Below are 13,024 nucleotides of genomic sequence, written 5' to 3' on the forward strand. Positions count from 1 at the left end.
ATCCAAAAAAACAGACAGACATTTAGGAACAGACCATCATCATCATTGGAATCAATGGCTTTTTTTGTTTGTATTTGATATGAAACGCGCGCAGGTGACGTTGTTCGGAAACAAAAAACTATGCACTTTCGTATTCGTTAATGTGCAATTGGAACAAAACAAAATTTTCAGTTTTTTTTTATAGCTGTAAAGTGTACAACCATGCATACATAAAAATACAGATCAGATATATGCGAAAAAAAGCTAAATCGACTAACGAATAAGAATTTTGTTGTGTATATCCGGCCAACAATGACACCTAGCGAGTGATTGATTGAATAATCAAAGGTTTTTTTTCATTTTTACGAAAAATTTGAAATTTGTTTTGTTTTATTTTTATCCGTTTTTTTTCATTGATACAAAAAAAGTGAAAAAAAAGCAAAGAAATTTACAACAAAACAATAATAATGGTAGTTAGAATGGCCAATGTTTCTAACAGTAATAATATTTGCGATAATGTTGTTGTCGATGATGATGATGTTACTTTGATTTTCCATCCCATATTTTTTTCAGTAAAACTTTGATAGAATATTGTATCGGGTGTATTGTTGTCCGGTCTCCATCTAAATGATCCAACATTTCCTTTCTGATAAGAATAAACAAAACAAACAGAAAAAAAATCAGCCAACCGACCGATCAAAAACAAAAAAGGAAAAAAATTATTATTTTAACCATAATGTTAATCATTATCAAATACATACTCCACAATATAATCGTAATGTTTTACGATAATCTTCAATTGAATAAATAAATGCTGGATCAACACGAGAACTTTCAATCAATTCACAATAACGACCAGTTCCTGGTTGTGGATCAGCTATACCATCATGAAATCTAATTCCAGCATATATATGATGATTTATGGAAAAATTATTTGGATTACCACCTTCACGTGAATCAGTAATATAAAATGGATGATAATGTTTTTTATCTGTACGATTATCACCGGTTTCAATTAAAAATGTATAATCATGACCACGAACAACATGTAATTCTGGTATGAGTAAATCATTTATCCAGAATGCAATACCAGGAGATTCTTGGCCAGTGATCGATGTATAACCTTGTTGTGCATTACCAGCTGGTCCAATTACAACATGAAATACGTGATTATTGGTCGTTTTTATTATGGCAGGTTTCCATGGTCGAAGTTCATAAATTATTTCCGTCTCTGAAACCTGTGAATTTGCAATTGTGTTGAAAATATTTGCCGGTTCGTTGATCACTTTATCCCATAAATTTTCATAACAATTTCGTTTAGGATTTTTACGGCCAAAATTAACAATAGTCATTGGACGATATTTGGATTGATGATATTTTGTATTAACTGCAACAGTATGATAACTTGGATTTTTATGCGTATCCAATGTACCGATTGCTGCTACAATTGGATTCGGATCATGTATTAAAAATGGTAGATCATTTTGATGATCACGCATTACAGATATTGAACGACGAAATGTAACTTTAATCAATCCATCAATGTAACTGGACATTAACAATTCCAGATCATTGTTACCGCCAACAAGCGTATCCGGACAAACACCAATTCCTGTTTGTAAATTACATTGAGTTTTGCCCGTTACAGTGAAATCTTCCAGAACAACTTTATTGCTACAAATAATAATAATAATAATAAACAGAAAGAACAGAAATTGAAAAAATAAATGGATGGATGGATGGATGGATTTTGTTTGCATATTAGAATTTTGTTTTTAATACTGTAATGTTTTTTTTGTTATTTTCTTTACCTGTCAGCATCATAATAGGTAACAAATACATCGGAACCAATCATTTTACTTTGTTTAAATGAACCACTGGGGAGAAATCAAATTACAATCAGAAGAAAAAAAACGAAAACAAAACAACAACATCAAAAGTGTTCATTTAATAAATAAACGTTAACTTTTTCTTTTTTTTCATACCTCAATCCAAATGCAGCATATTGATTTGATGCTTTTATGGTTTATGTTAAAAGTTGTATCATTTTTTTGTTGTTGTTGTTGTTGTTGTTTATAAATAACATTCAAGTTTAAAAATTATTGAAAAAAAATTTAAAATGTGGTACCCAATAGACTTTCCATCACAGATAACATCTATTGGTCTTTTAAAAGAAATAAAAAATTCTTCTTACCAATTCTAGCTTCAAGTTGTATGTAAATATCTGGATGACGAATTTCCCATGAAATATGCATCAATCCGGGTAATATTTGTTCACAATTGGAAAATAATGTAACCTAATTTTTTTTTTGTAAGAAACGATTATATTATCATCATTTTTGTTTTTGATTCAATTATTCTCTCTTTAAACATCAATTTTTTCATCATCATTATTATGCTTACATAAGTTAACATGAATGCCATACTTGGTGGTATATTTAAATTTTTTTTATCAATATGAATATAACCATAACATTTATTATGTTCAGGATCATATATAGCAAACCAATCGATATTATTTATTAAGCTCAAATCACGAGGTAATCGTAATATTATATCTTCATTATAATAGTTACGTAATTTGGAAAAGCTATAAATTATAAATCAATCATTTCAAGGTTCGGATTGCAATGAATAAATGAATTAATGAATAAACAAACCTTGCATGTTCATCGGGTATTTTGATTCCAAAAGAATTTGGTATCGCACCGTAACCGACAAAAAAACCACAACGTAAACAATTAATATTGTAATGAAATTTTCTATGAAAGTAACCAAAAACACACAAATTGTATACTATTTTTCGAAACGAAAAAAAAGCTCTTTAAAGATCTACCTGATCAAAATTGTTTTATCATCGATGGCGAAAATATTTTTAGCTTTTACCGAATCTTTTGTATTTATTAATGGTCCTAAACTTTTTAGTTCAGGTACGGCAATCGTTTTAACAATACGTATTTCGGCAAGACTTTTCTGTTTTTGTTTTTCGCAAATAAAAATTAAGAATTCAAAAGAAAATAAAAAAAAGAATGTTTACCAAAAGTCTTTTACTCCATAATGATATCCAGCGAATTTTATCGGCAGAAATTCCTTTCGGTAAGGTAAGTAAAATGTTTTGATTTCGATAACGTCCCAGTTGATGAAATCTTTTCAATGTGAAAATATTTTCCAGTTACATTAGTAACAGTCGGAAAATGAATGAATTACTTGTTAATTACTTACCTTCCCAACTCATCAGGTATAATGATTCCATCTGTATTCGATCTAATATTCGGATCATTATGGCCACCAACTTTGAAATAAACATCTTTTTTAAAAAATCATAAAAAAATGTCATGTTTAATTACGGCAACAAAATATTTCAAATATTTGAAATTTGAGAATTGAAATTTTCAAAATTGTCAAAATAAAAATCATCAAAATAGAGTGAAACAAACAAAACAAAACCAAACAGCAACAGACTTGATTCTTGACAAAGAATTTCACAATCACCAACCACAAACACAACAATAAGATTATTATTGTTACAGGATTTTTTCCCGAAAAGAAATTATCATAAAAATTCATTCCGAAAGGTAGATCAAGAAAAAATGAATGGAATGAAAGAAAGAAGAGATTTTGCTTCCGTATCATAAATTGACCATGTGTGTGTGAAAAGTATGTTGTTCGGACAAGGCCAAAAACATTAGGCAAAATCATTATATTCAAACGAAAAAAAATGGTAAAGATATTTAGCTTCAAATAAAAAACATACACACACACACAAAAACATAAACCCAGACTTTTTTCTGAATGACAAGCTATAGCGAGAAAACTGTCTATATTGGTCAAACATTATGCAAATTAAACATTTGCTGTTTTATTTCGTTCCCCTTCAACTATTTGTTTGGTATTTTTCGCTATTTTTTTGTTCGGACAATGTTGTCCAATTGACTTTGTGTGTTTTAGGGAAAGCAATCGACCAAAAGATTATTCTCATATTACCACCGTTACATATAATACACTTACAATCGACTGCTAACCATGAAACTCTCTTCTTTTGTTTGTTTGTTTGTTTGTAGAATGTGTTTGTATTATATATTGAACAATTATATTTTGGTTGATCAAATTAAGTGCAATGAAAAAAAAGGAAAGAAAAATTTATATAGTGTGTATCGTTTACCTGATTCTTGACCATTAAAACTAAAATTGTAAAGAAATAATGTATGTTTATTGACGAAATAAACATCACCGGTAATAATATTATTCCAATTATGATTAAATGATCCAACATATTGACCAAAATATCGATTATTTCCATTATCTATTATCATCATTCGGCAATATTTTGTAGGGGAATGAAAATGAAAAGGTTTTTTTCAAAAATTCAACAATTTGAAAACGCAAAAACTAAACAAACATTACCCAATGATGATGCTATTTCAAATAGTAGCCAAGAAAATATGAAAAAAATTATCAGAATGCAAGAATGAATAAATCGGTATTTCATTATGAAAAAAAAACGATAAATTTTCTTTATAAATAAAATTTTTAAATTTATTTTATCATTTAAAAATTTATTCTTGATGATTTATGAATAATCCAAATGAATTGTGATATGCTTAATATAAACAAATTATGAAAATTAAGTTAATTGATAATGATGAATTCTTTGTTTTTTTTCGTCAATAAAATGAATGATAAAAATGAGTGAAGAGTTTATGTATGAATGAAAGTTGTAGAATGTTGTCTGTTGAATAAATGTGTTTTTTAAATAAAAATTCCATCACAAATTATCATTATGCAAAAGTTTGTCAGAAAATATACATAGGATTTAGAAATTTTTTCATATTTGTTTCGTTGGTTGAAAAAGAAAATTACAAAAATCAATATTTACTTGATTCACACAAAAATAAAGAAAAAAATTTCTGCAATTCTTACATCACCATACACCCACCACAAGCAAGCATCCCACGAAAGTGTTGAAAAATGTAAAATATTTACACAATTAAAAAACAAAACAAAACGTAACCAGAATATTCGACAACAAACAAAACTATTGATGAAATTGTAAACGATTATTCTTTGTGTTTTTTGTTTGTAAATGATGAATGAATGAAACTTGGAAAAGCAAATAACCTGCCTGAAAATGATCAATGATCAGAGCTAAAAGAAAAACATTTCAACTTTTCAATCAGAAAGTAAGCACACATTTGGAACTTTGGAAAAGGAAGAAATAAAAAGAGTCAATCATATTAAATGTGATTGAGAAAAATAATGAATTTTGAATATATTTTTTTTCAAGTGTATATGACAGTTGTTGTTGACATTCGCCACCTACGCGATATCGGTCAATTGTGAAATAATTTTTTCTTTCTTTTTCCCAATAATAATGTTCTAGCTCTGCTCCATTAAGATACCGGGTGTTCATTTTTTCGATTTTTCATGGATCGCCCGACGATCCGAATCATTTCCTTTGAAAACAATATCATGTGTGCGCGTTCTGGTGAATGGTTTCATTGGACTGGAACTACACATTGGTTCTCAGTAAACTCTACATCGATCAAGTCGGATATAATTTTTTTGTCATATCGGTTATTTTGTTGTTGTTGTGGTTATGTAATAATACAATGGTCAGACTAGTGTATGATATATTAATGATGTTGATGATGATGATGATGATGATTTTGTCGTTAAAAGAAAAAAACTGCTTAATATCACATTTATGTTCGAATAATAATACTCTTCGAGAAATATTCTTGTCGTCGGTTTGTGTGATCACAATGAAGAAAAAAAATACCTAGTTCCAATAATTTAAATTGATTGATTTTTTTTTCTCAACAATTTTCATTTGTTTCTTGTTGCGATATAATCATAGCAGCAGTAGCAGCAGCAGCAGATGATGATTTTGTTGGATGATTTTCCAATTTTCGACATAGAAAATCAAAATCATAACATTTGTTGATTGTTATAGATGCCGGTTTTGTTGTTGTTGTTGTTTGTGGTATGACCATCAATGATGTTGTTGTGTCTTTGTTGTGTTGAGGTATCATTGTTAGATCATCTCCATTCATATAAATACGATTATGATGAATAAGTGGTGGTGGTGTTGTTGGATCGTTAGGATAACCAATCGTTACATTAGTTGATGTTGTTGTGTAATCATCCAATTCTTTAGTCATTTTGTTATTTTCTTGTTGTTGAAATAATGTTGATGATTGTTCACGTAATAATGTTTCACGTAATGCATTTCCATTGATATAATGATGATTTGAACCGGCAAATCTTGATGTATTCATATTGAACCATTTACCCGATAATGATGAATCATTATCATTAATTGTATCGGTTAAACCTAATGCTGATATTGGAAAATTCATTGCTGCTGAAGCATGCCAATTATTATATCGATGTTCAATATCATTATTATCATCGTTATAATCATCATCATCATCTCTTTTTCTAAGTCTATCATTATCATATTCTGATGTGGCAGCAATAGTCGATTCGTTTGTTTCATCTTCAATGTTATCTTCTTCAGAACTTGATGCTGAAGAATGAACATCAACACCTGGGAAATGAAGTGTAGCATATTCCTATATGAATTCATTTGGTTAAAAAGTTAAAATTTTAAATTATCAATTTTTTCAAAACTATTTTGATCAAAGATTATCACATACTCTGTTTGAATAGGAATATTCTATGTTTTCAATTTCTTTAACTAGCTGTGCAAAACTAGGGCGTTCATTTGGCTGTTTATGCCAACATCGTCGCATAATGGCATAGATTTGTTCATCCGAATTGATTGGCTGTTCCATACGATATCCACTTTCTAAACGTTTCCATAGTTCATGAACATTTATACCCGGGTATGGTGTTCGTCCTAATGTCATTATCTCCCATAATAGTATGCCAAAACTCCAAACATCTGAATGTGTTGTATACATTTGATTTTCTAACGATTCGATAGCCATCCATTTAATAGGCAGACGACCATTCGTTGTTTTACGATAATAATCACCTTGTATTCGTCTTGCCAAACCAAAGTCAGCAATTTTAAGAATATTATTTTCACAAACAAGAACATTACGAGCTGCTAAATCACGATGTACACATCTTTTGGATGATAAATATTCCATACCACGAGCAATCTAAAACATTCAAAAACAAAAACGAAACAAAAAAAAAGAAACAACAACAATGATGATTATGATGATGATTCACCATATAACCATTAATTTAAAATTGTTATTGAAAAAAAAACATTCGAATTTCAACAAACCTGATATCCAAAATTGACTAAATCTAAAAATGTCAATGATGAAAATGATTTTAGCTGCAATTTTTGTTGTTGATGTTGAAACATTTCAGGAACATAATGAAATTCTTTTTGTTCATTGATATTGTTATTCTGTTGTTGTTGTTGTTGTTTGAATGTAATCATTTCTTCTCGTTTTTTACGTAGAAAATCCCTAAGATTTCCGTAAGGTGCATACTCGACAACTACCCATAATGGTCCTAAAAATAATAATAGAAAACATTATCCATAGGGATTATTGAATTTGAAACATATTAAAATCGAACGAAAACAACAAACATAAAAATAAATAAATAAATAAATAAATAATACCATTCTGTGTACAGCAACCAATCAAATTGATTATATTTCGATGTTTTCCAATACGTTTCATCACTTCTAATTCAGAAATCAGATTAATCATTTCATCATCGGAATGTCCTTCTTTTAACATCTTGACAGCCACTTCAGTTTTATAAATTGAATTTGACAATTCTCCTTTGACAACCGTACCGAATTCACCTTCGCCCAATTTTTCTTTCCAATAAATTGTAACACTTGATGATGATGATATTGACAAATTAAAAAAAAAAATGATTTGTTTTTTTTTTGTTAAAACAATTTTCCAATTTATAATAATTGAATTATTTTGATTTGATTTGTTTTGAACTTACTTGTTACGATCCATTTCCCATTCTTTATCCAATGGTATTTCATATTCTGTCATACCAGATTTTTTTCCAATATCCAAATCATTCGTATCAATCAAAATATGTTCACAATCAATTTTAACTAATGGTGAAAACATATCAAATGATCCTCCTTTACCATCCAATATTCGATTATTATCAAATTCATTATGATTAATCATCATTGATGATGATAATGTTGGATCACCATTACTACCACCACCATTTGTTGATAAATCATATGACAATGGATTTTCAAGTATAATTTTCTTTTTGATTATAAAACTTTTCTGTGCTATAATCGTTATTTTTTTATTTGTTTGTAAACGGCTATTGTATAGGATATAGGTGACCAATATTGTTGCCAATAATATTAATAAAACAACTACCCATAACATGTGGTGTGCATATGGTACAAATGAAAATGACTCTACAGTTGATATCAAAAGGGAAAGAAGAAAAATAAACGAACAAATGAATGGAATGCAATGCAATGAATGAATAGAAAGAAAAAAACATGACCAGAAACAAAATTGAATTGAAATTTGATTGAAGAAAAATTACATCAATAGTTTTTTTTAATATCTAATCTCTTTGTCCCCTGTATATAGTTTTCCTTTTATTGAATAACCGAAAATTGGATTTGACCTTTTACCAATTGATGATTCATATAGTGATTCTTCAGAAGAAAAAAAACAATTCAAAACTCCTGATACAGTATGTTTTTGCTTTATTTGAGAATGTTCAATAAGCAAAAAAAACAACTAAAACTAACTATGTATTTTTGTTGCTTTTCTTTTCTCATTTATGATGTTTAGCTGTTAATATTATCATTATTACTGGATTCTTCTAACATTATGTGTATGTATGTTCTTGCCCAATCGTTTTACATTGGTGATGATGTTCAATCGAAACAAAACAAAAAAATTTCTGTTGCATGAATCTATTGAACATCATCATCATCAAACAAAGCATCACATGAACACAACATCAAAAATCACGGATGACTATTATGTAAACTGTGTGTGTATATATGTTTAATTTATATAAATGTTCTTTTTGGACAAAAGAGAGGGAAAAAACAACTAAACAAAAAAACTGAAAACGATTTTTTTTCTACTATAAATTGTTATTGTTGATCGTCATTTTTTTTTGGTGAGGATTATATTGCCAATATGTGTGCCGAATATGGTTCCAATCCAGTTTTTTTTTTTTTGTTGTTGCCTGACTACATTAATACGATTAATGATTACACAAACACACATAAATATATTGACTGGATAAGCAAAAAACAAAAACAGACAGAATTTTTTTTTCAATCATCATCATTAAATGTAAACATAAACAAAACAAAAAATGAAATCATTTTGAATGAATTCGATTTACATATGTTTACAAGTGAAAGAAAGAAAAATCAAACAAACTCTAATGTAATGATAATGAATGTAATCTTTTTTCATAATAGTTGATCAGGAGGGGGGAACACAAGAAAAAACTTTTGTAATTGTATTCGCGATTTGCAAAAAAGACAAGAACCAAAAACACAAAATGAAAAGAAAAATGTATTTATTTACCTGAAACAACGTTGAGTAAGAAATAACGTTGAATAGTTCCAAAAGGATTGCTGACAACGCATGTATAATTTCCGCTATCATCTTTACTAACATTTGTTAGATTCAGCATAAGCGATTTTCCCTTTAAAAATTTTAATTTGATGATTAATTGATTTATAATTAATAAATAGCAATTTTTTCAAAATAAACATCGATGAAAAAAAGCTGATTATTCATTCTCATTATTATTTATATTAAAATTATGCTTACATTATTAATTTTGTCTGGATCTTTATCTGGATAAACACGAAACCAGCTAAAATTAGCAATCACTGCTGAACGATAACGACAATCAAATGTTACATTATCACCAACCAAAACTGTATTGTTAATCTTGACATTTAAATTAGTTAATACGGGTGGATGTCTTATTGAATCTAAAAAAAATATTTAATTAACCAAATGATATAATTTCAATATCATCTTATTGTTGTTGAATAACTTACAATGTACACGTATATTAAATGTAAAATTATAATGACCATATGGATTCTTTACATCACATGTATAATTACCAGCATCAGATTGGCCAATATTTTCCAAATCTAATTTCCATCGATCAATTTTCATCTTTATTTTTTTTTACAATGACAAATGAATCAACAGGTTTTTTTTGGAAAAAAACGAAACTTACATTTTCACCATTATCACGTAAATAACCTTTCAGTATATTTGATCCTTTAAACCAACGATATTTAGTATTATTTTTATGGCCACGAATTGGACAACGAAGTTTAACTAAATAACCGGATTGTTCTTCTAATTGCATAAACGATGGAAATTCGCTTACATTATATACATGAAATTCTTCACCATCATTTTCGATAAATTTTAGTTCAGCTTTTATATTGGGGTTTGCGAAAAAAAAACAAAGACAAGGTAATTTACTAGGTATTTCATTTATGATATTGATAAACTTACAATCCAATGGCAAACCTTCATATTCTTCATCATCTAAATCTTTATAATCATCTTCACCTTTATCATCTTCATAATCATCATTACTTTCATTATGAAAATCATTATTAAAAAGCCATGATTCGACACCGGCATCAAAATTTCTATCAACTACCGTATGATTTATTATTTTATTTTGAATCAATGAATCATCGATTGATTTTTCTGCTCTCTGATACAGTTGAGCCGTTATTGGTTGTAAATGATCATCATCATTTTGATTTGGTTGTATAATTTTTAATTCATATTGAAATGTTTCATTTTTTGATATTAATGTTTGATCAGTAGAATTGATAGCCCAAACAGAACAAAAATAAATTCCCATATCATGTTCATTTAGATGTTTAATTTTCATTAAACTAGCTTCATCATTATTATTATCCGATTGAAAACGATATCGTTCATTAATACCAATTAATTTTCTATCTTTTTCAATTGGACCTAACCATTGACCATTATCACGATACCATGATCGTTTTAATTGTAAATTTTTTGATTTATTCAAATGATGATAATGATGATGGTGATGATTTTTTTCATCAATAAAATCAACACGACAATTGAATGTTATATTTTGATATAATTCACGAATATAATGATTTGTAGATCGATTCTTTTGTTGTCGTATAAGAATAATTGCTCTATCTAAATTATAGGTAATGAAACGGAACCATTGTGATTGTGGAATAGAAGAAAAAAGACAAAATCAAATATCAAGTTTCACATAATATACCAATAAAGAAAGTGTGAAAGAAATTAAAATCAATATAGAATAAACATATGTTGGTCAGCGAATAAAAATGACCTAAATGAAACACACACACACACACACTTGGTGACATTCACCAAAAAAAAAAACTTTCAAGGTTTTCTAATTTCCAAATCGAAATTTTCTTTTTTTCCCCTTTTACATATGTAGGAAATACTACTTCAATGGATTTTTTCGTGTAGCCAAATTGATCATTATTCAATAATGAAGACCAACAACAAAAACGAAATATAAAAGAATTACTTACTTTTTCCATTAGCAACGGAAACCGGATGCGAATTCAATGACGATGATGATGAAGATGAAGATGATGATGATACAATAATTATAATGAGGATGATTATTGCATCGATATGCAATCTTAAATAAGCCATTATTGATGAGTAGAAAATTCTTGATGGGCACCGGAAAAAAAAAGATTTTCTTTTTTCACTTATATTATTCAAATAATCAAGAATGATGATGTCCAATGAAGGAAAATTGTCCAAAAATTGTATTGAACTTTTGCTTATTATGGTCAACAATTATTGAATGCTGTTAATATACAATTATACGATGATTGTTAATATGAATTCTAATTCAATTCACGACAACAAGCAGCCATTATTAACCATTTGGTCAGATTGAATATTGAATTTGTAAGGATTCGTTTTTGGTATTTGCAGCTAAAGAGAGTGTCCTGCTATATGGACAATGTCAATGAAGATGAGACAATTTTTTTTGTTGAAAATGTCACCATTTGAAAATCATCAAAAATTGACAATCACCGGCACACACACACCACACCAGATAGACACAGGGTACAACAACAACAACATGGGTGCTATTGAAAAATGTTTAAATTCGTTTTTTTTCTGCTTTGGCTTTCTTTAAATTTATATTTTTTCAAAAGAAAATGATTGGTTGGTTGGTGGTGGTATAGTTTTGTTTTGTTTGATTGGTTGGTCGACGTTGTCGAATTCATTCAGTTCCAAATAATGTAAGGGAGAAAGATAGAAAATGCAAAAAAAAAACAAATTCATTCATCTAGTCTAAGAAAAAAAAATTAAGAAAAGCAAAATTAGTGAATGAAGATGAAACACTCACACAATACTGCAACACTGTGTGATGTGTGTCTATGTAAAAAAAGACATTTTTTTTTCTTTACCCAAATGAAGTTTCAATGTTTTTTACACAAACAGAGACACAAAGATCTAATATATAAAACTGTAAATGAAAAAACAAACAAACAAACATGAAGAAGAAAAAAATAAAAAACTTTAGATGATCTTTCTGATCATCATCATCATTCATTCATTCATTTATTCACACATCTGTAGACCATATGGTCGCAATAAATCGATTACAAGTAATGTTGGTTTGGTTTGGTTTGGTTTGAATTGTAAAAGATTTTTTTTTTTAAGACGGACCAGATATCTACGGATCGGAAGATAATTTAGTGTTAATGGTTTTTTTTAAAGAAATGATGGTCAAAGATTTAACCAAACAAAAAACGGAAACAAAAGAAACAAAGAAGAAGAGTGTCAAGGCACGCGTCAAAAATAAGGTTCAATTTTTTTTCCAAAAAAAGTTTCTTAATAAAATATTTATTTGAATAACATTCAGATGACACGTGCCACATGATGATGATGATGATGACATTGATGGCGAAAAAAAAACCAAAGATGTTGATGATTGTATGGTTTGATTATTTTCTTCCAGTGTAGCATTTGAGATTCAAAAACAAAAAACAAAATGTTTC

General features: G+C 28.4%; 2 protein-coding genes across 3 annotated transcripts; both read right to left on the reverse strand.

Moving 5' to 3' along the window:
* Positions 1-399: 399 nt before the first annotated feature.
* Positions 400-3,790, reverse strand: LOC113797440 (protein Skeletor, isoforms B/C-like). The gene is made up of 11 exons (XM_075824930.1): positions 3,417-3,790; positions 3,202-3,286; positions 3,017-3,125; positions 2,816-2,952; positions 2,640-2,741; positions 2,383-2,569; positions 2,174-2,276; positions 1,965-1,995; positions 1,791-1,856; positions 741-1,653; positions 400-625 (listed from the first exon to the last, which is right to left on the reverse strand). The coding sequence occupies exons 1-11, from the start codon at positions 3,676-3,678 to the stop codon at positions 428-430; spliced, it is 2,193 nt and encodes a 730-aa protein (XP_075681045.1). The 5' UTR covers positions 3,679-3,790; the 3' UTR covers positions 400-427.
* Positions 3,791-4,835: 1,045 nt separating this feature from the next.
* LOC113797385 (uncharacterized) lies at positions 4,836-12,533 on the reverse strand. 2 transcript variants are annotated; one of them, XM_027347751.2, is made up of 12 exons: positions 12,431-12,533; positions 11,531-12,314; positions 10,479-11,159; positions 10,192-10,397; positions 10,004-10,127; positions 9,768-9,934; positions 9,519-9,639; positions 7,930-8,374; positions 7,589-7,812; positions 7,241-7,476; positions 6,639-7,109; positions 4,836-6,554 (listed from the first exon to the last, which is right to left on the reverse strand). In XM_027347751.2, the coding sequence occupies exons 2-12, from the start codon at positions 11,655-11,657 to the stop codon at positions 5,796-5,798; spliced, it is 3,561 nt and encodes a 1,186-aa protein (XP_027203552.1). In that variant the 5' UTR covers positions 11,658-12,314; positions 12,431-12,533; the 3' UTR covers positions 4,836-5,795. The 2 variants fall into 2 exon arrangements, with proteins under 2 accessions (XP_027203552.1, XP_075680869.1); XM_075824754.1 differs by having other exon boundaries at positions 10,479-11,155; positions 11,527-12,314.
* Between the last annotated feature and the right edge of the window lie 491 nt (positions 12,534-13,024).

The sequence above is a fragment of the Dermatophagoides pteronyssinus genome, unplaced genomic scaffold (genome assembly GCF_027571235.1).
Source record: "Dermatophagoides pteronyssinus isolate colony J.1.1.1.1 unplaced genomic scaffold, Derpt_VIB-CSIC_2022.12 sq0002, whole genome shotgun sequence".
Lineage (NCBI taxonomy): Eukaryota > Metazoa > Arthropoda > Arachnida > Sarcoptiformes > Pyroglyphidae > Dermatophagoides > Dermatophagoides pteronyssinus.